The 20,744-nt window shown below is 46.5% G+C and overlaps 9 protein-coding genes and 1 non-coding gene across 13 annotated transcripts; 2 read left to right on the top strand and 8 right to left on the bottom strand.

Moving 5' to 3' along the window:
* The first annotated feature begins 11 nt into the window (after nucleotides 1-11).
* On the top strand, nucleotides 12-820 carry LOC132257276 (large ribosomal subunit protein bL32m). The gene is made up of 3 exons (XM_059754116.1): nucleotides 12-176; nucleotides 248-493; nucleotides 555-820. Exons 1-3 carry the CDS (start codon nucleotides 110-112, stop codon nucleotides 818-820), a joined length of 579 nt encoding a protein of 192 aa, XP_059610099.1. The 5' UTR covers nucleotides 12-109.
* A 17-nt stretch (nucleotides 821-837) lies between these two features.
* On the bottom strand, nucleotides 838-2,678 carry LOC132257275 (protein spindle-F). The gene is made up of 2 exons (XM_059754114.1): nucleotides 1,789-2,678; nucleotides 838-1,410 (listed from the first exon to the last, which is right to left on the bottom strand). Exons 1-2 carry the CDS (start codon nucleotides 2,489-2,491, stop codon nucleotides 1,043-1,045), a joined length of 1,071 nt encoding a protein of 356 aa, XP_059610097.1. The 5' UTR covers nucleotides 2,492-2,678; the 3' UTR covers nucleotides 838-1,042.
* A 63-nt stretch (nucleotides 2,679-2,741) lies between these two features.
* LOC132257274 (glycerol-3-phosphate dehydrogenase [NAD(+)], cytoplasmic) lies at nucleotides 2,742-8,411 on the bottom strand. Of its 2 annotated transcripts, none has more exons than XM_059754113.1 (8): nucleotides 7,994-8,404; nucleotides 7,356-7,441; nucleotides 6,362-7,268; nucleotides 5,832-6,009; nucleotides 4,598-4,993; nucleotides 3,998-4,335; nucleotides 3,838-3,930; nucleotides 2,742-2,871 (listed from the first exon to the last, which is right to left on the bottom strand). In XM_059754113.1, exons 3-8 carry the CDS (start codon nucleotides 6,412-6,414, stop codon nucleotides 2,850-2,852), a joined length of 1,080 nt encoding a protein of 359 aa, XP_059610096.1. In that variant the 5' UTR covers nucleotides 6,415-7,268; nucleotides 7,356-7,441; nucleotides 7,994-8,404; the 3' UTR covers nucleotides 2,742-2,849. The 2 variants fall into 2 exon arrangements, with proteins under 2 accessions (XP_059610096.1, XP_059610095.1); XM_059754112.1 differs by having other exon boundaries at nucleotides 2,790-3,188; nucleotides 7,994-8,411.
* Nucleotides 8,412-9,503: 1,092 nt separating this feature from the next.
* LOC132257151 (vacuolar protein sorting-associated protein 72 homolog) lies at nucleotides 9,504-11,359 on the bottom strand. Its single transcript, XM_059753937.1, has 3 exons — nucleotides 11,129-11,359; nucleotides 10,633-11,069; nucleotides 9,504-10,574 (listed from the first exon to the last, which is right to left on the bottom strand). The coding sequence occupies exons 1-3, from the start codon at nucleotides 11,260-11,262 to the stop codon at nucleotides 10,015-10,017; spliced, it is 1,131 nt and encodes a 376-aa protein (XP_059609920.1). The 5' UTR covers nucleotides 11,263-11,359; the 3' UTR covers nucleotides 9,504-10,014.
* Trnay-gua (transfer RNA tyrosine (anticodon GUA)) lies at nucleotides 9,819-9,915 on the bottom strand. Its single transcript has 2 exons — nucleotides 9,879-9,915; nucleotides 9,819-9,854 (listed from the first exon to the last, which is right to left on the bottom strand). It is a non-coding gene; the product is annotated as a tRNA-Tyr (tRNA).
* Nucleotides 11,360-11,568: 209 nt separating the features above from the next.
* On the top strand, nucleotides 11,569-13,272 carry LOC132257239 (zinc finger CCCH domain-containing protein 15 homolog). The gene is made up of 5 exons (XM_059754076.1): nucleotides 11,569-11,801; nucleotides 11,883-12,332; nucleotides 12,385-12,591; nucleotides 12,659-12,804; nucleotides 12,864-13,272. The coding sequence occupies exons 1-5, from the start codon at nucleotides 11,730-11,732 to the stop codon at nucleotides 13,219-13,221; spliced, it is 1,233 nt and encodes a 410-aa protein (XP_059610059.1). The 5' UTR covers nucleotides 11,569-11,729; the 3' UTR covers nucleotides 13,222-13,272.
* Nucleotides 13,273-13,295: 23 nt separating this feature from the next.
* LOC132257252 (phosphotriesterase-related protein-like) lies at nucleotides 13,296-14,679 on the bottom strand. Its single transcript, XM_059754090.1, has 5 exons — nucleotides 14,661-14,679; nucleotides 14,067-14,597; nucleotides 13,770-13,934; nucleotides 13,491-13,708; nucleotides 13,296-13,433 (listed from the first exon to the last, which is right to left on the bottom strand). Exons 1-5 carry the CDS (start codon nucleotides 14,677-14,679, stop codon nucleotides 13,296-13,298), a joined length of 1,071 nt encoding a protein of 356 aa, XP_059610073.1.
* Nucleotides 14,680-15,187: 508 nt separating this feature from the next.
* LOC132257241 (phosphotriesterase-related protein-like) lies at nucleotides 15,188-16,827 on the bottom strand. 2 transcript variants are annotated; one of them, XM_059754078.1, is made up of 6 exons: nucleotides 16,727-16,827; nucleotides 16,625-16,674; nucleotides 16,042-16,560; nucleotides 15,735-15,899; nucleotides 15,461-15,678; nucleotides 15,188-15,399 (listed from the first exon to the last, which is right to left on the bottom strand). In XM_059754078.1, the coding sequence occupies exons 2-6, from the start codon at nucleotides 16,641-16,643 to the stop codon at nucleotides 15,262-15,264; spliced, it is 1,059 nt and encodes a 352-aa protein (XP_059610061.1). In that variant the 5' UTR covers nucleotides 16,644-16,674; nucleotides 16,727-16,827; the 3' UTR covers nucleotides 15,188-15,261. The 2 variants fall into 2 exon arrangements, with proteins under 2 accessions (XP_059610061.1, XP_059610060.1); XM_059754077.1 differs by having other exon boundaries at nucleotides 16,625-16,729.
* A 163-nt stretch (nucleotides 16,828-16,990) lies between these two features.
* Nucleotides 16,991-17,952, bottom strand: LOC132257243 (uncharacterized). 2 transcript variants are annotated; one of them, XM_059754082.1, is made up of 4 exons: nucleotides 17,809-17,952; nucleotides 17,584-17,739; nucleotides 17,405-17,527; nucleotides 16,991-17,341 (listed from the first exon to the last, which is right to left on the bottom strand). In XM_059754082.1, exons 1-4 carry the CDS (start codon nucleotides 17,929-17,931, stop codon nucleotides 17,006-17,008), a joined length of 738 nt encoding a protein of 245 aa, XP_059610065.1. In that variant the 5' UTR covers nucleotides 17,932-17,952; the 3' UTR covers nucleotides 16,991-17,005. The 2 variants fall into 2 exon arrangements, with proteins under 2 accessions (XP_059610065.1, XP_059610063.1); XM_059754080.1 differs by having other exon boundaries at nucleotides 17,584-17,952.
* Nucleotides 17,953-18,072: 120 nt separating this feature from the next.
* LOC132257242 (sideroflexin-1-3) lies at nucleotides 18,073-20,732 on the bottom strand. The gene is made up of 4 exons (XM_059754079.1): nucleotides 20,493-20,732; nucleotides 19,730-19,963; nucleotides 18,855-19,006; nucleotides 18,073-18,790 (listed from the first exon to the last, which is right to left on the bottom strand). The coding sequence occupies exons 2-4, from the start codon at nucleotides 19,885-19,887 to the stop codon at nucleotides 18,138-18,140; spliced, it is 963 nt and encodes a 320-aa protein (XP_059610062.1). The 5' UTR covers nucleotides 19,888-19,963; nucleotides 20,493-20,732; the 3' UTR covers nucleotides 18,073-18,137.
* Nucleotides 20,733-20,744: the final 12 nt, after the last annotated feature.

A 20,744-nucleotide genomic window follows, 5' to 3' on the forward strand; every position in this document is an offset into this window, starting at 1 on the left:
CATCTTGAGCCCACTTTTCCTCCCTCCACGTGCTCTCAAACTCTCCAATCGCGCGCTCTCTGGAGACTTTCCCCGTAGGCGGCGCTGTCAGCCACCATAACCTCACAAGATGCTGGCTCGGGTGTTTTCTGCCATCGAAAGATTCATCTTTCCGCAATTTCCACGCCAGTTTCCTGGTAATTTCCCACCCATATCGCCTAGGGAAACCATATCGGACTGTGTCTTACAAGTGTTTTACGTCTTTCAGCTCTCGCAGTCGCTGGTGTGGACAATCGCCTGGAACGCTCGGAGCAGGGATCAGGACTCTGGGAGTCGCTGAAGAACACCCTCGAGGACGCCATCGTGTGGGCAGTGCCGAAGAGTCGGCGCACAGTTGAAAAGCGCATGATGAGGAAGTTCGGAAGTCCGGAGAAACCGAAATTGTTGCAGGTGAAGACTCACCTGAAGATCTGCATCACTTGTGGTCATCACTACGAAGTGGGAGTTCTCTGCCGTAAGTCTAGACTGTCCTTACATTCCTCCCAGACACTCAATTCCCCTCTTTGTGGCTGCAGCGCATTGCTACAATCGCGTCAGGAAGGAAACAAAGCAAATGCAGGAGGAAATCAAGCAGAATCTGGGCCTGAAGCCCATCGAGCAGGATGTGATTGTCCTCTATGAGGGCGAAAAGCTGCAGGGCGCCACGGCGGAGATGTGGCAGGGCAAGAGGATCGTGGAGATGAAGCGTCCCAGGCCGGCGTGGTTCAGCAAGAACCTCATGGAGAAGACGACTCAACCTCCAGCCACGACGAAAGAGGTGAAACCCACGGATCTGGGCTGAAGCCTTAAAACATCTAGTGTTTATCTATTGTAGTTTATTATACTGATAAAATCTCCACGCTCTGAGGCGCTGAAGGGGTTTGTCTGGAACACTATTTATAAGTTCTATTTACACAATTTTAATCCGCAGTCTCTCAGCAATGCGATAGAAAAAGTCATTTCCGAACGACGAAATGCCCACGAAATCTCAGATCTCTCCGTGAAAGAAAATCCTCCCGGAGTGTCAGAAGTTCGACACGATCTCGTAGTTGCGCTCCACGCTCAAGTCCATCTCGTTCTCGTCCACAAAGTGCGACTCCACGTGCTCCTGGAACTCCTCGAACTTGCTCGTGGTGCTGTAGATCTTGCCACACATCGGGCACATCTTGTCCAGCACGTCGGCGAGTCGCTTCTGCTCCAAAAAGTCCAGGCGACTGGCATCGAAGTGGCGCGGAAGTGGTTGTGGAGGCACAGTCGGTGGACATGGCGGTTCAGGGATTGGCGGAGTGGCGGATTCGTGCTCCTCCTCGAAGTCCGTCTGAGAATCGATGGACACCGTCACGGGCTTCGCCACTTCGACCCTCTCCTCGCACGCTCGACAGACTTTCAGCTCTGCGGAGTGGAAAAGAAGACAAACAGTGAGACCAAGAGTGCGTTTCCTCACACTGCAACCTTCTGCTGAGGTCACTCACGCATTTTCCACACTCTTGTGGTCAAATTACATAACTTTTTGCACAAATTCACCCCTTTTTTATTCTGTTTCTCGGTATTTTCATGTCCGGGTGAAAACCCGCTCGTCAAAATCATCTTAAAAAACATAAATTACCTCTAGAGATTCGGTTGTTTTTTGCTTATCGTAAATTAAAGAGCAAGAAAGAACGCTACATTGTTTACGGAAAGCAAGAACAAGCGAATGTGGTGTAAGAAATGCGCTTATCAGCTATGCGAAAAACTCTTTGCGATAGTAAACAAGTCATCACTGTTACTCACCGCGTTTGCGGGACTTTCTCTGCTCCATCAGCTCCCTTAAGTCACTCTGCTGCTTCACCATTGTGTCCTTGAGCTTCCTGTACCTGTCCAGGCCCTTGGTCAGCTTTTCTGTGATGTCACCTTCGGTGTCAGGCGCGTCGTCGGCCAGGAAGCCGAATCCCATCAGCGTCTCACCGTCCGCCGTGCTGGCAGTCATGATCTCTTGGCAGCTCTTCTCCAGCTGCTGCTTGGCGTCCGTCACGTCGTTCAGCATCTGCAGGGAGATCTCCTCCAGGCTGAGATTCTCCGTGTCTGGGAGTTTGTCGCGCAACTTCGGATTGGGAGCGTTCTGTGTGAATGTCTTGGAGCGAATGAGGTTCTGGCTGTTGATCGGCGAGGGTGGACTCGCCTTCGGTGGACAGCTGTCCTTCGTGAGGCGCGACAAGCGTGACCACAGCTGGCGATTCTCCGTGGCCACCATTGCAATGTGATCCGTCAGCTGGACTTTCTGTCTCGTGAGATCCGCCACCTTGGCCTGCAGCGCCCCCACCTCGTTCTCAGCACTGTCACCGAGCTCCTGGCCACGCGAGTCACCCACCTTCACGCGCAGCTGATGGTTCTCCTCCTCGACGGCCGACAAGCGAGCCTCGAGCTTCTGACATCTCTCCCGGAGCGTCGTGAGTGCGATGTGAAGTGCGTAATTGGCTTCTTCGCTGCCCGCCATGGCGCTTTGAAGCTCGATCACTGTCTCCTGCTTTACGTAACTGCACTAGTTCATTGCTCCACTTGCCAGGCGGATGAGAAGAAAGGCGAAAAATGCACTATCAGACGCGGATTCTTCTCTCTATCTCCACTTCCCAAGGACGATGACGACGGCACTGACAGCTAAACATTGGAGACTTTTCCCCATCACTCTGCGCGCCGCCAGCGCCACCTGGCAGCATCACTCCCGCCAAAATCGCAAGAGCTCAAAAGAGAAACTCTCCCAACATTTTTCAACACAATAATTCCTTTATTTCCTCCCCCAAAAAAAACATCATCTAACATTTTTCTTCACTCTCAAAGAATATCTATATAGACTCTCACTTGGCACCAAAGGTTTGCCTGTGAAGAGATTGGAAGAAGAGAAAAGACAGGGCGTTACAAAATAATTCATCCCGCGATGATGAAGAGCTTTGACAAAACTTTGTAAAAAAGAACTTATCAAAAGTGGTGTGAAATACAAAAGCTGGTGCTCCTTAACACTAGAGATTTTAGTTTACACACGGACAAAGAGTGCAAGACTTGTTTTTTTTTTGGTGAAATAAACAAACACACGCATTATCCAGTCTGGCATTTTGGAATCTTCTTGTTAAATGTTTGATTTTATGAACACAGGCTTAATTGGTAGGTTCTAGAGTTTGGCATAGTTCGAGCGAGGCCTAAAATAAAAAGGATGTGTAGTAGAATAAATTTCAAATAATCATAAACCAATTTAAATATTGTAGGAGGGAAAATTTGGGACTTTACTTACCTGGTGAAAAAAAAGTGTTTGTGTAAATGAAAAATAATGCGAGGAGAGAAACCAAAAATTAGGATATATTTTTGAAAACAGGACCAAAAAGAACAACTACAAAAATATACTTTTTAATAACAATTTGGGAATATTTCTGGCATTTTATTAACAAATAGACTACAATTCTTTTAAAAAATAACATTTACTTTTTGGGATTAGTAATAAAAAAAGGGAAAAAACCGGTGAGAACTACAAGACTAGTTTTAGTATAAAGAATAATAATAATATATAAGATTTGGCTAAACAATATATTGGGCAAGACAATAGTAATAATAATAATTCTTTGATGTTTTGTAAAACGAGATAAAAACTTTTCGAATAGGTGAGAAATCAATTTAATAACGTGTGTGTAAAATTAAGATTATACAAGGAATATACTTAAACTTGTGGAAGGTTTCCGGGAACTACAATCTTAAGTACAGAAACGAGAGTTTTATGGCATTCCTTGGGCACTGGGCTGTGGATTTGGAGGGACAGAAAACGAGACAAGATGGCACAGAAAAGCGCAAACTTACATGTGCTCCGGATGTGTGCGTATCGCATCGATCACGTCCTTTGGCTTCAGCACACCCGTGCAAATCCGATGGATGGCCGTGAAGAGAGGAAATCTGACGAAGAAAGAAGCGCTCGTGTGAGCAGGAATTGCAGGAATGTGGGAGAAATATTCGCACTCACTTGTCCTCCATTCCCTTATTCTTCAGCATGAAGTTCACCTCTTCAGCCGTGATGGGACCCTGTAGCTTCTGTCCATTCAGCATCTCATCCTCCAGCTCCTTGATGCTCTTCCCGGACGTCACGAAGGCCTCGGAGACCTTCCTGTTGCGCCCACCGTAGCACGTGGTGATCAGATCCGCCACGCCGCAGCTCTCGAAGAAGGTGGACAATTTGGCGCCGGGATAGAAGACTTCCACAAACTTAATCATCTCCATGAGACCCAGACGAATGATGGCCGCTTTGGTGTTGTCACCCAATTTCAGGCCATCCACAAAACCTGCGCCACACGCCACGATGTTCTGCAAAAATGCATGATTTCGGGTGAAAGTGTTTGATAAAACTTCCTGCTCCGCAAGGGAAATGGAGCGGATATGAATATTTGATGGAGAAATTGCGACATTCAGAGATGGCAGCGAAGTCATCGCAGTCTTACATAAATTGAGCCCGCCAATTGACTCCCAAATGCAATTCACGCGCGAAAAAGCTCATTCATTTTAATTAATCGCACACCGCGCGACTTTTCCTGCGTTTCACTCGATGAGGTGGGAAAAATTATATTACCTTGAGAGCACCGCAAATCTCCACGGCGTCCTCATCATCCACCACCACGACACGGAAGTAGTCCGTCTGGATGATGTCCCGCAGAACGGGGGCGATTTTGATGTCCTTGCAGCCAATTGTGGTCTCGCAGAACTTCTCGTCCGCCACCTCGTTGGCCAGATTGGCGCCCATCAGCACGGCGCACGGGATGTTAAGGTGACGCGTGACGATGTGCGAGATCAGCGCAATGCCGCCGCCCTCGGCCACGTCGAAGCCCTTGATCAGTGACAATCCCACGGCGGTGGACTTGATCTTGCCCAGCATCTGGCCGGCCAGACCGCGGATGAACTGGTGGGGAATCACGAAGATCAGGATGTCGGCATCCTTGGACGCCTCGACGACGTCAGGAACGGCGACCTGACATTGATAAGAAGAGAGTTTAATGAGAAAATCTAGTCTAGATTGATTATTTTTTCGCCTCTCGTCGATTGCCTAATTCTTTTATCAAGTGTTCGACGATCTTTGACTGTAATGAAGCGTGGTATCAAGACACTTTGAGATTAGGTATTTCACAAATGCGCAAACAGCAATTGAGAAGTCAATTTAACCTCATATTTACTGTGTGAATGAGAAATTATCAAGCAAATACAGTGAAAAATTCATATCAATTCTCAATTTTCTCTTGAATCTCAGGTAAAACTCAGTGATAAAAATCTCTGAAGAAACAATTCCCAATGTTTGCAAGTTATTTTGGCTATGCAAATAGCTGAAATTATTCATTTTCGTGCTTCTGCTACATCACTTTGCCGTGCCATTTATATTTTATTATACAATTTGCGGCCGTGATACGACATTTTATACCTTCCACAGGCAGCATTTCATTTACAGTTTAACAGCCTTTAACTTGAATGTCTCAGCATCGCGCGCGCGGACAATTGATTTACGCGTGAGAACCACAAAACACCGTGCATTAATTACACACTCTCTCGACCATCCTTGATCTTGTGCACTTTCAACTCTGCTCCCACGTGATCACGGGGACACTTATTAATAGAGATAAAGAGAGATTTTTTGAGAGGCAGTGTTCTTACATAACGCCGTGCGACTTGAGAGTCATTCTCAACGTCTCAACCGGGAAGAGTGATTGATCCCTCATCGACTGACCCACATTTCAGACACACTTCCGACGAGGCTTTCCCGGATTTTTCTCCTTGCGCCGCACTTGGAAGGCGGCCAGAGGATGAGCAAAACTCACCACATTGGGCGGCAATTTGTGACCAGGCAGATATTTCACGTTCTCGTGCTGCTCATTAATGATCTCCGTGAGCTTCTTGCCGTCGATCATCTCCTCGTACACGTACATCGTGACCCTGTCGCAGAAGTTTGGCAATTTGGCTGCATTGTGGCCCACAATTTTGGCAATGGCTGATCCCCTGGAAAACACACAAAACACGAGGAAAAGTGGTGAGATTGCATAACACACATACGGCTAATTGCTTTTCCCTCTGCACCGTGGAAATTGCACGCAAATGAGATGAATGCCGAGGTGAGAGAGTGTCAATAAGCGTGGCTATTCTTAGCGGAAAAAATACCGTGAAGAGTGTGTGGAAAATGATTTCTCCTGACCGTGACCTTTAAACGACACTCTCTGTCTTTCTCCCAGAGAAATTCCCACAAGCCGCCAAGCATTGACCTTTGGTACCATGAGATCGTGTCTGCCCACATCCGATAGACGGAGTGGGTGGGGTTGTGGGATTTGTGGAATTTTCCAGGAGGAACACTCACCAGTTTCCCGATCCCACCACGCAAACCTTGATGTTATCTGCTGGCAAAGACATTTTCTGTGCGACTCTCACGACTCGTCTGGGTGCTGCTGAGGCGTCCGGATGGTGACAACAGGCGTCGAAACACTTGGAAAATCAACTGACTGGCGGACTGCGAGCGGAGGATTCGTGCTGGGCTGACCAGCTTCGGATGACACTTCGCCATAAAATGCAATCTGCCATAAATGGGCGCTGAGACCGCCATGACGGCGCGCGGGAAAAAGTCTCCAAAGCACACTCGTGCGATCAAGAATAGACACACAAACGGAAGTTAATGGCAATAAATCCTCTCTATTTCTCTTATCAATAATATCTGTGAGGTTTTTTCATTAACACTGAGTGCGGCGAATCTAGAAGCAACGTCACAAGGCCTGAAGCTAGGAAGAGTCATCTTGTGGTGCTTCTCAATATCACGTCTGCTGCAGCTTCTTCATCAGCTCCTCCTTGAACAGGGCGTAGTAGTTGTGGGTGTCATCCTCGAAGTACCTCTTGAGCTCCAACATAAACTGGTGCAAGGTCTCCTCCAGCTTTTGCGGATGCGTGTGATCCTGGATGGCGTTGTAGAGAATCCTTTCCCACGCGTAAGTCGGACAGTTTTCGTACAGCTGAAAGTTCATCTCGAAGTCCAGTCGATCGCTGGCCGGCTTCCTGAGGAGTTGTTCGCTGATCTCGTAGCAAGTGAGGTATTTCAGGCACATCTGTTCGCGTCTCGTCGGTGGATGGAATTTATCCATGTAAGCTCTGAACAATTGCTTAACGCGGGAATCAGTAAAGGCGAGATCTGGATGACCCATCACAATGTCCTGGATCTCCTTCTCAGTGAGATCAGAACAGTCACAGAAGCACCGGAAAACTCTGGCTGTGACACCCTGCGAAGGAGAAACACCAACAACGAGGTTATCAATCCAGTTAAGCGGCTCACGATAAGTCAATTTTCCCATTAAACTCATACTCACTTGAGCCATGATGAAGTCTTGAGGAAATTAGTACCATCTGCCGCCGATTAACCGTATAAGAATTGAAAACACACTCAACAAAACACCTGAAATTGGAGAAAGAAAGAGTTGAAAAAGAGCGTCCAAAAAAAAGGTGTAATTCAACTACGCAATGAGAAGTAGAAGAACAGCTGTAATTCTTTAATTGCAATTCTAACGAAATTCCAGGCCATTGATATGCAAATAAGGGAACGTCTTGGATTGATGTGAGTTTGTTGACAAGCTTTCCGGCATTGTTTGATTCACTCAAACACCTCTTCAAAAGTACTCTTCAGCGTTATCTTGAGTGTGACGCATGAGAAGATTCAATTTTTCATCAAAATTTTTGCAAATTTTCATCAAAAGCTTGCAAATTAAGGGATTTTAAAGCATTAAAATCTCGTCCACGTGCTTCTTGTCCTTCACGCAGAGGGGCCGAAAAAAAAGAATTTGACTAAAAGCGTGACTCAATTTGGCATTCTTCGCATGAAAACACACACAAAGGCTCCGGTTTTCTTAGGGAGTGTTTCATTCGCAGTGTTCACCAAGAGAAGATTCTAACGATCTCATTCTTCATTCTTGTGAACAAATACTATTGTTGTCGCGGATTGTTCACCTACCAATTTTCTCACAGCATTCAACATTCAGCCACAAAACTCTCTTGCGGTACCACCGAAACTTCAATGGACGCTTTTTAATGTGTAAAAATACTAAAAATACTCCTATTTCAGAGCAAAATGGAAAAAAAGGAACATTCACTGCCGCACACTCGGACTATTAATAGCGCGGAAAAGCGTGCGTGAGGGAAGAGAATCCGCAGTCATGTCTGCGCCCCACAGAATGGATTTGAAGAGTGTCCTTGCATGGGCACAAATCGCACTGAACTAATTATTATCACTTAGCACAGCCGATGAATAATCGATCTGTTATCACACGACACGGATGAGCACAGTTTGTTTGTCCAACTCCGTCACTCTCTGGGCCGGGGCAGTGCGACAACTCCCGCTGGAGTAACTGAACGACTGATGATTTGCCTCCCTTGAGATTCTCTCTCTCTGGCGCGCCTGGGAAGAGAATTTGCCACACAGCTGCACAGGAATGCGTGGAAATCGCCGAAATGCAGACAAAATGACAGGAGAATTTTTGGGAATGTGCTAAACGTGCTCAAGACAGGGTCGAATTGGGAGGAAAAGAAGCCCTCGATTGAATTTTAACACTGGCAAATTTGGTCAATTCTTAACGATTTTATCGGAAAACTTAATTATATGATTTTCTGGACTTGATTGAGTCTCTAGACACGATTTCTATGCTCAGAAAACGCATTTTTCTCCTCTAAATTGTTCCAGCGAACCCAAAAGCTAAAGCTAAAGCAGATATTTTAGCTCAAAAGTACTGAACTAGCGGACGATGAAGGAAACTGTAGAGCCGTTACAACTACAGCAATTTAAAGCAGAATATTAAGCCAATTTCTACGCTTCAGTTAGTTAAATTCCATTAATTTTACATCCACCAAATGGCCAAAATCTTGAATGCTAGAAATGATTTTAGAGAATTATCTGACGAAAAGCCCGTTTTTTCCCTAGAAGTGGAACCCTTCGACAGTGTTCCTCAATGCATCCCTGTCTTTTTTCCTTCACTCAGTAACGGTAAGATGTCTCTAAGTGTTTCTCCTCGCGCTATACACTTCGCCAGCGATGTTTTGCACCGAAATTGAATGTAGTGCAATTGCTTGGCAATGGGCTTTTGGAGGTGTGTGTCTTCTGTCTGTGATGGCACGAAACTGGACATTGATCGCTTTCACGTTATTAGTTCGCTGATCTGTCAGTGGCTCCCGTCACAACCAGGTAGATAGTTGGTGGTCGTTGGCAGCTCCAGATGCACGGGCGACGGGCCCGGACGCACTGTTGAAGCTCTCCTCTGGCCACCAAGATCTGCCAACTTTCAAAATTGTTGGTTAGCTCTTACTTACTTAGCTTAGCTTCGGATTCAATTCACTTACTTGTTCAGAACGCTTCCATGAATAGGGCACTTGTCGAGCGAGTTGGCCCATTTTTTGCACACTTTTACACACTCTAATTGTGCATTAAAGCATTCATATTGCTCTGTTTCAATTGTTTCGTACAGCTTCCAGTTATTTTTATTGGGATTTATTGACGAATTGATTGGCAAAAAGTGTCGAAAGTCGATTTTTAATTGTTCATAGCCCGCAAAAATCAACATTTCTTATCAATGTTGCACGAAATTCAACTCAATTCCCACTAAATATCGACCTAGAGCAAAATATGACGAATAAATTATGAAAAGTTAACTTTTCAAAGGAGGAAAAAAGGCGCGACAAAAAGAATTTCTTTTTATATCATTTTCTCTCTGCCAAACCAATTTTTAATGACTATTTCTAGTGTAATTTTGTCCAAAAGAGAGGAAAAAAACGTGAAAAAGAAAGTTTCCTTCGAGCCGGATTTGAACCAGCGACCTATGGATTTCCACATATGCCTTTCGGCCGTTCTACAGTCCACCGCTCTACCAACTGAGCTATCGAAGGTATACTCGCAATTTTTCCGATTTTCCACAAGAGCTCAGCAGACCCACTTTCGCAATCAAAGCACTCCAGTTCGCAAAAATCCCTCTTTTTTCACTTTCATCATGCATTCTTTTGACTCTTGTAGCGTTGTCGCTGGTCCTTGATCTGCTTCCGCCACTGCAACCACTTGGCAATGAGGGGATTCTCCGGATTGCCCTTCTCCTCCAGCTGTCTGTAGTATCCCTCGCGGATGATCTTGAACGCCGCCAGATTCCTGTACGGCAGCTTCGTCACCGGATCCAGATACTTGGCGGGCAGATGTGTGATGGGACAGATGCGACTCCTGTGCTCCTGGCGCTTCCGCCTCAGCTGCGGAAAGTACGACTCGAACACCTTGTTGTCCAGATCGTTCTCGAAGGTGACAAAAGTCCTCTCGACACGCGGACCAGTCTTGGCGGCCGCTCTGGAGTTGGCTGTCTTGCGTTTCGTCTTGAATTTCAGCGACATATCAGTCTCACCCGCATCCTCCTCGGTCTTTATTGCCGCGGCATCCATGGGAGCCGGCGTGAGCTCCTCAATCAGCGGCATTGACATGGAATGATAGCGGATCATCGGTCCAGTGAAGGCTCTCTTCGTCGGACGCGTTTTCTTCTTCTCCAGCTCCATTTTCTGGTACTTCTCTGCAAACACCCAACAGCATTACTCCTCCTGTGGCCAGGAATATCTCCAAATACTCACCCAGAGACTTGATATTCTCCTTCTCCGTGTCTAGAGCTTCCTCCAAGAGTTCCTCCTGCGTTGGAATCCACTCCTCTGTCTTCACCACCGCCTTCTTGTGCTTCTTCGCCTCGTTCAGCTGCTTCAGACGGTGCTGTGTGGCAGCTGTCTTCAGAGCGGTGGATTTCCTGAAGGATTTCCGCCCAGAATCAATCACCGTGAACTTTGGGTGTCGATTTGGGGGCATTTTAGGCTTCGGCACCTTCTTCGGTGACGCTTTTGCCGGAGATTTCTTGTCTTTCGCCACCGCGGGCTTCTTCACTGGCTCCTTGTACGCCTTCGTGACCACACCGCGCCGCTTCCGAGTCTTCTTCTCCTCCTCCTCATCCGACACCGGCTCATCGTTCTCGTCAATGCTGAAATCCGAGTCCACGACGTCCTCCTCCTCGTCCCTCTGCCTGAGATTCAAAAATTACAATAGCACTCGTCTTTAGAGGCGGACTTTGGGAATACTAACTCATAATCCTTGTCGTCTTCAGCTTCCTGAAAACCTCCGTAGGAAGTCTTGTAGAAGTCATCCTCTTCCTCATCGTCCAGGAGTCTAGCAATGCGGTTCCCAGCATTGCTGCGACGCTCTCTATTCGCAGCCATTCTAGGTTTTTCACTCAATTACAGGGAAATCCACGGAAATTATAAATTTCTTGTTGTTTGTTTGCAGCGCGAACGCGCTGTCAATTGATACACTGTAAAATTCTGCTTTTGCCACATGTGAGCCATCTACCGGGATTTATTGCAGTCACTGCAACCGGCTGCAGAAGAAAATTCCACTTTTCTCCTCATTTTCATGTATAAATTCATCAATTTTCGTCTATAGAGATACTTTAGAAGCTATTCTGAACAATTTGGCGCTGAAATTATATTTTTATGAGCTTGAATTATCATTTTGTCAGCACGGCGGCTCGCTGAATTGGCCCAGCGCAGTATCCTGGCATGCGGTGTCAGCGACACGTTCAATTTTCTCTGGAATTTGTTTTCTGTTGAAAATACCTCAAATTGTGATTATTTACCCGTTAATACCTATTCCCTGAGATTATTAGTTTGTCCAGGAAGTTGAAAACATGCCGCCGAAGAAGCCTCAGCCGACCTCCAGCAAGAAAGCCGAGCAGAAGAAGAAGGAGAAAGTGATTGAGGTTAGACTTGTTGTTCTTGATGTCCCAGTTATTTTCCATTTTCCCAGACGCGAGATAAACATTATTTCGTCCCGTTGGCAGGACAAGACGTTTGGGCTGAAGAACAAGAAGGGAACGAAGCAGCAGAAATTCATTGCGCAAGTGGAGAAGCAGGTGAAGAGTGGCGGTCAACATCCGGTGAATGCTCTCAATCCAAATGCCAAGAAGGAGGAGAAGGAGCGGAAGCTGAAGGAGCAGAAGGAGATGCAGATGATCTTCAAGCCCGTCCAGACGCAGAAGATTGAGAAGGGCACCGATCCCAAGTCCGTGGTGTGCGTCTTCTTCAAGCAGGGCCAATGCAGCAAGGGAGACAAGTGCAAGTTCTCCCACGATCTCTCCGTGGAGCGGAAGGTGGAGAAGCGGTCGCTGTACGTGGACATGCGGGATGATGGCACAGAGGCGGACTCCATGGAGAACTGGAATGACGAGAAGCTGAAGGAAGTGGTGGACAAGAAGCACGGCAAGGAGAAGAGAATGCCCACAACTGATATTGTGAGTCTTTCCGGGGCGTTTCTTGGCCTCTTTGACACTCTGACTGTTGCAGATCTGCAAATACTTCCTGGACGCAGTGGAGAAATACAAATACGGATGGTTCTGGGAGTGTCCGAACGGAGAGAAATGCATCTATCGCCATGCACTGCCACAAGGATACGTTCTCAAGCGAGACAAGAAGATCCTGGACCAGAAGAAGCCTGAGATTTCCCTAGTAGACCTAATCGAGAGCGAACGAGCAGCTCTTGGACCTAATCAAGTGAGTCTTGAAGCATTCTTCCCTCAACAGCTAAACAAACACAAACTTTGTTGCCAATTTCTTGCAGACAAGAGTCACTCTTGAGAGCTTTATTGCGTGGAAAAAGCGGAAAATTGAGGAGAAGAAGGAGAAAATCCGAAGGGATGAAGAGAAGAAGCGCAATGAATTTAAATCCGGCAAGAATATTGGACTCTCTGGAAGGGAAATGTTTAGGTATGATTGAGGAATTTATCGCAAAAGCTGGATGTTTAATCACCTGTCTTTCTTCACAGCTTCAATCCTGAACTCGTCAACGATGGCCAGATGGAGGATGGCGATGAAGCCTTCGACAGCTACGAGCGTGACGAGGAGGAGAGCGAGACAGGCATTGAGTATCACGAGATTGACTTCACCAGCATCACTCTTGGGGAAGTGGACGGAACGGGAACAGTGGCGACGGAGGATCGCTTCCATCGACCTCAGGGCGAGAATGAGGATGAGGATGAGGAGGAAGCGTCTGACGACACACCCACGGAAGGAGCTGAAGGCATGGAAGCCTCTGATGCTGCACCTATAAATGAAAATCTCTTCCTCAGCGAAGATCTCGAAGGTCTGGATGACGAATTGAATGAACTGGACATTGACAAGTGATTAGAGGATTTAATTGAGCATCGAGAGAACTAATAAAGAGTCACTAACGCATCGCAAGACTGTCCGTGAAGCCTTCAGAACTTGCCCTGAAGCCAAAGACTGGGATTCTCGATGGTGATACGATCGATCTGCTCGAGCGACAATCCGCGCACGTTGAGCCTGGGCAGGATGTTGTTCAGGATGTGGGAGAATCCATGACCGCCGAAGGAAATCTGTGAAGTATTTCTATTGAGGTAAAAAGTGCAAAATTGAAGGAATTCAAGTCTTACCAAACGATGCTTTGTGTGAATATCTTGGGACATCAACACCTGATTTTCACGTCCTTCAGCGACCAGCTTAAGGACTTTGGCGATTCTCTGGGCATCAGAGATCATGTCGACGTGCGGATCATATTGGAAGTAAGAACACTCGAAGCCGAAGAAGTCAAACTGCGTGAAAATCCCCAGAGTTGCAAATTCCAACAGTTTCTCATCAGAAACGAACGCAACTGAACAATGGAGTTTGGTAAGTATTATTCTCCTTTTTTGTGGTATTCAGTTGATACTTACGATCCAGATGAGACATAACGCATTTGGAGGCTTTTCCTCCTGCCTCAAGATACAAGCGGACAATCTCGAAGGGAGCTTCTTCGTTGAATCCCGGATGGAAGGAAACTCCGCATCCGATGACTTCTTGAATCTCTCCAGTTGCCTTGATGGCTTTCTTCTCGAAATCTGCAAACAAAAATAGACCGTTGAACTTCTTAATTATGCTTCTAATCGTTATCTTTCTCACTCATCTTATCAGTGTTAAGATAACAATAGAGTTTAGATTTGAAGGGATTTTGAGCAGAAGTCTGTTCTCACCGTGAAGAGGCCATCCGCTGGCCACTTCGCCAATGAAGCCACACTTGATATTAAGGCTGGGATTGACGTCCACGCCGGAGATGATTTCCTTGGAGTACAAATCCGTCATCTGCTCCACAGTCATCGCCAGCGTTGAGGCAGTTTGCTTAGCCGCCAAATAATGTCCAGTTCCTGCCACAATCTTCACTCCAGTCGCCACGGAAATGTCGTGCATCCGTCCAAGATTGCGGCCAAGCCCATGACAAGTATTATCCACGATTGTTCCGCCTCCGAAGCGCTTGAAAGCCTCCAAATCCTTCCTGACTGCCAGCTGTGCGTCCTCATCGTGAAGGGAAAGATTGTAGATGTTGGAGTAAGGATACTGACGAATGTATCCAAGGTTCTCAAGCGTGATCCTTGGCTGCTTAAGGATGCTGGCCAGTGGCTGAGGCGGATCGCAGTGGAAGCTATTCAAATCCAACGAAAGGTGTTCATGAGTCAATGTGTAGCCCAGCGAATTGCTCGCCACGGCGCCAGTCACTGAATCCAAAGAACAGAAGAGATCGTTGAATCCGCAGAATCAATTCACAAGAGGAGAATTTGCTGGTCACTTACCTGTCTGGACTTGAGCCATAATTCCTCTGTCTATTTAACTTTCCAATTGAGAAGAAGAAAACACTGAGAAAATATCGCTATCAGCGCAAGAGTGCAAAAGAACAGAAGTCACCTGATCCGAACTGCGTCGATCGGCTTCAGTGGTTCCCAAAAGTGTGGGCGAAATTTAGAGCAAATGAATGAAAGAATGCACACTTTATCATTTTGTTAATAGAAAAATCCCGCCCTGTTTTGCGAGCTGGAGTTTTTGGGACCGAAGCTTAATTGTGTCACAGTAAATTGATGCTGAATGTGTGAGTAAATCGAGCAATTATTCTATTCGCCATTCAACTTATCACTGAGTGAATATTCAAACTCCTGATTAATTGCGGTGGAATTGATATTGGGCGATTTTTGGTGGCTCTTTCTGACCCTGATGTTGTTCTCTGTGGATTTTTAATGCACAAATGAATGGGAAAGTCTGATAACCTATCAAGAATATTCTTCCTATTGGGTGAACTGGACAATGATAATTAAATGCTTCACAGAAGAGGCTTTAATTGAGCATCGAGAGAACTAATAAAAAATCACTAAAGCATCGCAAGATTTCTCCGGGAAGCCTTCAGAACTTGCCCTGAAGCCAAAGACTGGGATTCTCGATGGTGATGCGATCGATCTGCTCGAGCGACAATCCGCGCACGTTGAGCCTTGGCAGGATATTGTTCAGGATGTGGGAGAATCCGTGACCGCCGAATGGAGCCTGCGAGATAATAATTCAATGAGTTGAAGGATGACAAGATTAGGAGGAATTCAAGTGTTACCAATCGATGCTTTGTGTGAATATCGTGAGACATCAAGACTTGACTTTCACGTCCTTCAGCGACCAGTTTGAGGACTTTGGCGATCCTCTGGCCATCAGAAGGCATATCAGTTTGCGGATTCAACTGATAGTAAGAGCATTCCGTGCCGAAGAGGTCGAATTGTGTGAAAGTTCCCAAAGTTGCGAATTCCAACAGTTTCTCATCACAGAGAAGTGTTCCTGGGAAGCAAAAAGAAGTCAGCGAAATTCCTCTCCTTGCAGTATTTGATACTCACTGTCCAGATGAGACATGACGCATTTGGAGGCTTTTCCTCCTGCCTCAAGATACAAGCGGATGATCTCAAATGGAGCTTCTTCATTCCTTCCTGGATGGAAAGAAACTCCGCATCCGATAACCTCTTGAATCTCTCCAGTTGCCTTGATGGCTTTCTTCTCAAAATCTAAAATAGAAGTAGTTTAAGTTCAGGGATTTTCTTTTCAATGCATAAACAGCGCTAATCGCTGTCTTCCTTATCAGTGGTCAGATAAACAGACATCGAATCCAGCGAACAATAGAAAATCTGTTAGAAACTTTGTTCTCACCATGAAGAGGCCATCCGCTGCCCACTTCACCGATGAATCCACACTTGATGTTAAGATTAGGATTCACATCCACGCCGGAGATGATCTCCTTGGAGTACATGTCCGTCAGTTGCTCCACAGTCATCGCCAGAGTCGAGGCGCTCTGCATGGAGGCGACGTAGTGACCAGTTCCTGCAACAACCTTCACTCCAGTCGCCATGGAAATGTCGTGCATCAGCCCAAGATTGCGACTGAGTCCGTGGGAAGTGTTCTCCACGATCGTTCCGCCTCCGAAGCGCTTGAATGCTTCCACGTCCTTCTCAACAGCCAGTTTGGTGTCTTCGTCATTGAAGGACAGATTGTATGCGCTGGAGTAAGGATACTGGCGAACATATCCCACATTCTCAAGCGTGATCCTTGGCTGCTGAAGGATGCTGGCCAGTGGCTGCGGTGGATCGCAGTGGAAGTGCGTGAAATCCAACGCAAAGTGCTCATGGGTCAGGGTGTAGCCCAGCGAATTGCTCGCCACGGCGCCAGTCACTGAATTCAAAGCAGAGAAGAGATTTGAAAATAAGCTCAGCACAATTATCGAGCGGTCACTCACCCGTCTGGACTTGAGCCATTGTCTATTTAACTTTCCAATTGAGGAAAACACTGAAAATATCGTGATCAACACAAGAGAGTGGAAAAACAGGGCAGAAGTCACCTGATCTGGGCAGCGAGAATTTGAGCTTCAGTGGCTAAAGTGTGAGTGAAACTGGGAGAATGATAGAGATGAGAGAGAAACACCAGCTTTTATATGTGAAGAGAGTGGAAGAAAGGTGTAAATTTGTCTCACTATAAACAAAATTATTCAAATACATTGATAAGACGAAAGACGACAGACGGAATTGATAAAGATCAGCGAAGACACGCGACTACCGAGACTACCACAGCCGAGACACACGCTTGAGAGAGAAATTCTGGAGATTCTGGAGATTTAATATCAGTCCGCGGAGTAATTTCCATATCCATTCCACTTCTCGAGATCAATCCCAAACTGCGCCTTCATAATTCTCAGGCTATTGCCGACGATCTGTTTGTGGTAGACTTGCTTCATGGTGAAGCCCAGCTTCGTGTAGACATCCCGCAGATCATCGTCACACTCCCTGGTGACGCCCTCAACAGTCGAGAAGCGATTGTCCCGGCAGAAATCCAGCACATGAGCGATTAGAGCCTCTCCGAGGCTTGGAATGTGATTCTTGTGACTGAATCCGAAGCGATAGAGCCACGCTGAGTTGTGCAAATTCCTGTGATTCTTCATGCTGATGCTTGAGATGATCTGCAAGAGATCAGAGATTCTTCAAAATTCACCAGGAACTGCAAAAAGTCGATAAATTCCCACCTTTCGGCGCATCTTGGACACCTGTTGCTCATCTGGCGGGTCATTGAAGAAGATATCAAAGTCTCTCGGCTCGGAAATGCCATTGTAGTGCAGCTCAGCTAACCAGCATCGATTGGGCTTCATCTGAGAGAATATCTTTTGATCATAGCGCATCCAAAACCACCCCCAGAAACACTTACATTGGCGATTTCCATGGCTTTGTTGAAGAATGTTCCGTAGACCAAAAAGAAGAGGCCAATTATCACTCCCGGAACGGTGAGGAGACAGTAGAGAGGTGGAATGCCAAAGAAGATGAAGGCGATTGCCCAGCACAGAACGATCATCTGGAGGGTGATCTGTGTGTGGGAAAAATGCAGAGCGGGAAAATGAGGGTGGAAAATGTAAACAATGCCTTGTAACCTCACTTCCTTGAATATTGTCTCAACAAAAGCTTGACGAACGCCTGAGAGGATGAAATTCTTCACCAATTCCTCACACGTCACCTCATCCTGCTTCCTCATCTCGCGGATCAGGACAAAAGGTCGCATTTCCAGAGGAATTAGCCTGTTTTTATTTCACTTTTCCCAGAGATAAAGATTACAATGGACGAGTATCACGATATTGGTGGTAGATGGCGCTGAAGCTGTGCCGGGCTTTTCTGGTCCAGAGAATCAATTAAGAATTCATGCTTTCTCCACAACAAAAATGCATTTAAATGGACTATTGCTTGGTAACAGAAGTGGCGGAGGGGCGTCTAGAGGCCCTTGTTGAAGTACACCACCTTGCTGTCCGGCGAGACTTTCTTCACATTCTCCTGCACTTCCGGCTCCAGCTGATCCACCCGGATGCTGGCCTTCTGGCTGTACAGTGCGCAGCACAGGGGCGTGGCAAAGGTGAGACAGAAGCCACAGAAGAGCGTCTGGATGGGTGCATTGGCCCAGGGCAGGCGCCTGAAGACGCCCTTCTTCTCCAGGAATGTCGCCAGCATGGGCGTGAACACCATTCCGGGCATTGCCATACTTATTCTGCTCAACACCACCGCCGTGATGCCCTTCTGGGCGGCATTCTTCGACACTCCAACGCGATTGTTGTTGTCATCGTACAACTCCACGCCCTGCTGCAGCTCCTGCATCCTCATCATGGGGATGTTGATGCAATTGGCAGCCGCCACGGCGGCCAGCGGCACCAGACGCCCCACCAGTGGTGGCGCAGACTTGCACAGACGATTGAGGGAGAGAGCAGTGGCCAGGGCGCCACCCGTGGCCAGGCAGTAGGACGTGAACAGCTGATTGTTGCTGATTGGCGACGAGCCAGAGCGATTTGTGTAGTTCACCAGGGCATTGAACGACTGATTGAGCCACTGCCAGAAGACCACAGCCGGCGTGGACCTGTAGAAGGTCATCATACCTGAAATGCCAAAGCATCTCAAGTTAATCTAGAGGATCTGCGTGGCGACACAGGAGCAACTTACACCCAGTAATGAGCATATTCATGGGCACTTGGGCTGACATCCGCCCGATGATGATCATCTTCTCACCCGTTTCCGGATGAAAGGCAGAGTCGTAAATGTACTTTGCGCGCCAGACATCATTGATGCTCTTCGCCTCCACTGGCTTCTCAGCTCTTTGCCGATGAGATGAGATCAGGAGAATGTCAAAAAGGAAAGAAAAATATAATTAGATAAATGTGATAAAAGGAAAGTGAAAATTTGCATGTTTTGCGAAAATTGGAATTGATTAATCTCATTAATCTACTCAAGACTTTAATAAAGTGTGAAAGAAGCTCGAAAAGTTATAAAAAAGCAGGAAATCATGAGAGAAATATACTGAAATAAGACAGAAATCACAGAAATATAAGAAAAGTCATGAAAAAGTGCAAAAATCTTAAATAAAGAGCGTTTTTCACACTTCGTAAGCGCAATAAAATATTTACCGAGCCAAAGAGAGTGAAAAAAATCCGCAAATCAAAGAATTCTAGCAAATGTATTTAAGCAGTGATTGCTGTGATTGATCTGTAATATTGTTAGTGCGACATTGACCTCAAGGAGGCCATAAAGTAGAGATTGTGAACTTGGTCATTGACCCAATTGGCCAAGATGAGTGATCTCTTTGATAACAACTTATGCAATCCACAGCCGAAAGATACACAATTCATCTTATCGTAGTTTATGGCATTTATGGAGTCTCTCTTAGCAGACAGATAACTTCCGTCGCGTACTTGAGACTCTGGGAAACTCCTTCCCAAAACTTTCCATCATCAATTCCAAAGCTTTCGCACAGCATGCTAAGATTGTGCCGTGATTAGTGGAAGAGAGAGAGAGGCTGATTAGTTTGTGTGTGTTTTTACTTGTAGTCCTGGACAACTTTGGCCGCCCGATCGAGTTCACTGGTGGACACAAAGACGTTGAGGGGGTTTGTTAGAATGATAAAGTGTTTAGCTCGATTGAGGTACGTGCTCTGATCGTATCGCGGCTCATCGAGATTCACGCGCGGAAGTGAGGACATTTTCTCGGGCTTTCCTTGGGGGATATTCTGGAGATTGTGCGGAATGGAGGATTCGTGCTCTGGGGTTCCAAAACCACTGAAAAGAAGAGAATCCAATCAGTTTTCTCGCCAGTCCGTCGTTATCAATCGTCAGGATGAATCCTGGTGGATCGCTGATAAGACAAATGATGACTCTTTGACCCACTTTTGCCCAGCGCTGTTTCTCTCAAGTCTCTCTGCTGGGGAGCGGGTCAAAGTGCGCCGCTCAAGTGCTTCGCATACTTTCAACACTCGTGAAACTCAATGATTATTGTGTCCCGAAATATACAATTCAAATTATGTAATGGAACGCGAGCTTGTTTTTTCGTGTCTTCACTCTATTTTTTTGTCAATTGATAACGACGCACTTTTGTCTGGTGACTTTCATATGAATTCCTTCCCAGGCAATTTCACACACAGCAGAAGCAGCACAGAGTTGCTGTTTCCGGGGCCTCAAGTGACCTTTTCGCGTGTGTGCAGAGGAAATTTGCAATTTTCTCGTTGGTATTTTGCGTGGGCATGAAAAACTGGCTAAACAGGCTCTGGCAGGGATGAATTCTCATCCCTCTTCCAGGCCATCTACTCACCACCTGGCGCAGTCTACAAGATGGTGTTAAAGCTCGTGAGTTGCAGCACTGATCGCACTCCTCGATGATCGAGTAATCACTAGCCGTAGTGCTGAAATGTTATCACAAAATAATATTTTTCTCAGCCTCTCTAATTTTGTCTCCCGTCACACTCACACAAATGCACACGCGAGTACTGCGTCGGGACAATTCCGGGCGCGCGCGATGTCACATGGAATTTCTCCCCAATTCCAGCAGATGGCCACTGGTCAG

Source organism: Phlebotomus argentipes, unplaced genomic scaffold (genome assembly GCF_947086385.1).
Source record: "Phlebotomus argentipes unplaced genomic scaffold, Phlebotomus argentipes genome assembly contig_42, whole genome shotgun sequence".
Lineage (NCBI taxonomy): Eukaryota > Metazoa > Arthropoda > Insecta > Diptera > Psychodidae > Phlebotomus > Phlebotomus argentipes.

Coding starts and splice junctions, on each gene's coding strand:
- LOC132257276 (XM_059754116.1), top strand. CDS start 110: ATGCTGGCTCGGGTGTTTTCTGCCATCGAAAGATTCATCTTTCCGCAA. Junction 177..247: donor ATTTCCACGCCAGTTTCCTG/GTAATTTCCCAC, acceptor TACGTCTTTCAG/CTCTCGCAGTCGCTGGTGTG. Junction 494..554: donor CGAAGTGGGAGTTCTCTGCC/GTAAGTCTAGAC, acceptor TTGTGGCTGCAG/CGCATTGCTACAATCGCGTC.
- LOC132257252 (XM_059754090.1), bottom strand. Junction 13,935..14,066: donor CAGCGGATGGCCTCTTCACG/GTGAGAACAGAC, acceptor TTTTGTTTGCAG/ATTTCGAGAAGAAAGCCATC. Junction 13,434..13,490: donor TTCACACAAAGCATCGTTTG/GTAAGACTTGAA, acceptor AATACTTCACAG/ATTTCCTTCGGCGGTCATGG.
- LOC132257242 (XM_059754079.1), bottom strand. CDS start 19,887: ATGTCCTCACTTCCGCGCGTGAATCTCGATGAGCCGCGATACGATCAG. Junction 19,007..19,729: donor AAAGTTGTCCAGGACTACAA/GTAAAAACACAC, acceptor TCATCGGCAAAG/AGCTGAGAAGCCAGTGGAGG. Junction 18,791..18,854: donor GAATATGCTCATTACTGGGT/GTAAGTTGCTCC, acceptor TTGGCATTTCAG/GTATGATGACCTTCTACAGG.
- LOC132257151 (XM_059753937.1), bottom strand. CDS start 11,262: ATGGCTGCGAATAGAGAGCGTCGCAGCAATGCTGGGAACCGCATTGCT. Junction 11,070..11,128: donor GAAGACGACAAGGATTATGA/GTTAGTATTCCC, acceptor TTTGAATCTCAG/GCAGAGGGACGAGGAGGAGG. Junction 10,575..10,632: donor GGAGAATATCAAGTCTCTGG/GTGAGTATTTGG, acceptor GGGTGTTTGCAG/AGAAGTACCAGAAAATGGAG.
- LOC132257239 (XM_059754076.1), top strand. CDS start 11,730: ATGCCGCCGAAGAAGCCTCAGCCGACCTCCAGCAAGAAAGCCGAGCAG. Junction 11,802..11,882: donor AGAAGGAGAAAGTGATTGAG/GTTAGACTTGTT, acceptor TCCCGTTGGCAG/GACAAGACGTTTGGGCTGAA. Junction 12,805..12,863: donor TCTGGAAGGGAAATGTTTAG/GTATGATTGAGG, acceptor CTTTCTTCACAG/CTTCAATCCTGAACTCGTCA.
- LOC132257274 (XM_059754112.1), bottom strand. CDS start 6,414: ATGTCTTTGCCAGCAGATAACATCAAGGTTTGCGTGGTGGGATCGGGA. Junction 4,994..5,831: donor ACAAATTGCCGCCCAATGTG/GTGAGTTTTGCT, acceptor TATCAATGTCAG/GTCGCCGTTCCTGACGTCGT. Junction 4,336..4,597: donor AGATTTGCGGTGCTCTCAAG/GTAATATAATTT, acceptor GCATTTTTGCAG/AACATCGTGGCGTGTGGCGC.
- LOC132257275 (XM_059754114.1), bottom strand. CDS start 2,491: ATGGCGGGCAGCGAAGAAGCCAATTACGCACTTCACATCGCACTCACG. Junction 1,411..1,788: donor GAGAAAGTCCCGCAAACGCG/GTGAGTAACAGT, acceptor TCCACTCCGCAG/AGCTGAAAGTCTGTCGAGCG.
- LOC132257241 (XM_059754078.1), bottom strand. Junction 15,900..16,041: donor CAGCGGATGGCCTCTTCATG/GTGAGAACAAAG, acceptor CTTCTATTTTAG/ATTTTGAGAAGAAAGCCATC. Junction 15,400..15,460: donor TTCACACAAAGCATCGATTG/GTAACACTTGAA, acceptor ATTATCTCGCAG/GCTCCATTCGGCGGTCACGG.
- LOC132257243 (XM_059754080.1), bottom strand. CDS start 17,931: ATGCGACCTTTTGTCCTGATCCGCGAGATGAGGAAGCAGGATGAGGTG. Junction 17,528..17,583: donor AAGCCATGGAAATCGCCAAT/GTAAGTGTTTCT, acceptor ATATTCTCTCAG/ATGAAGCCCAATCGATGCTG. Junction 17,342..17,404: donor TGTCCAAGATGCGCCGAAAG/GTGGGAATTTAT, acceptor GATCTCTTGCAG/ATCATCTCAAGCATCAGCAT.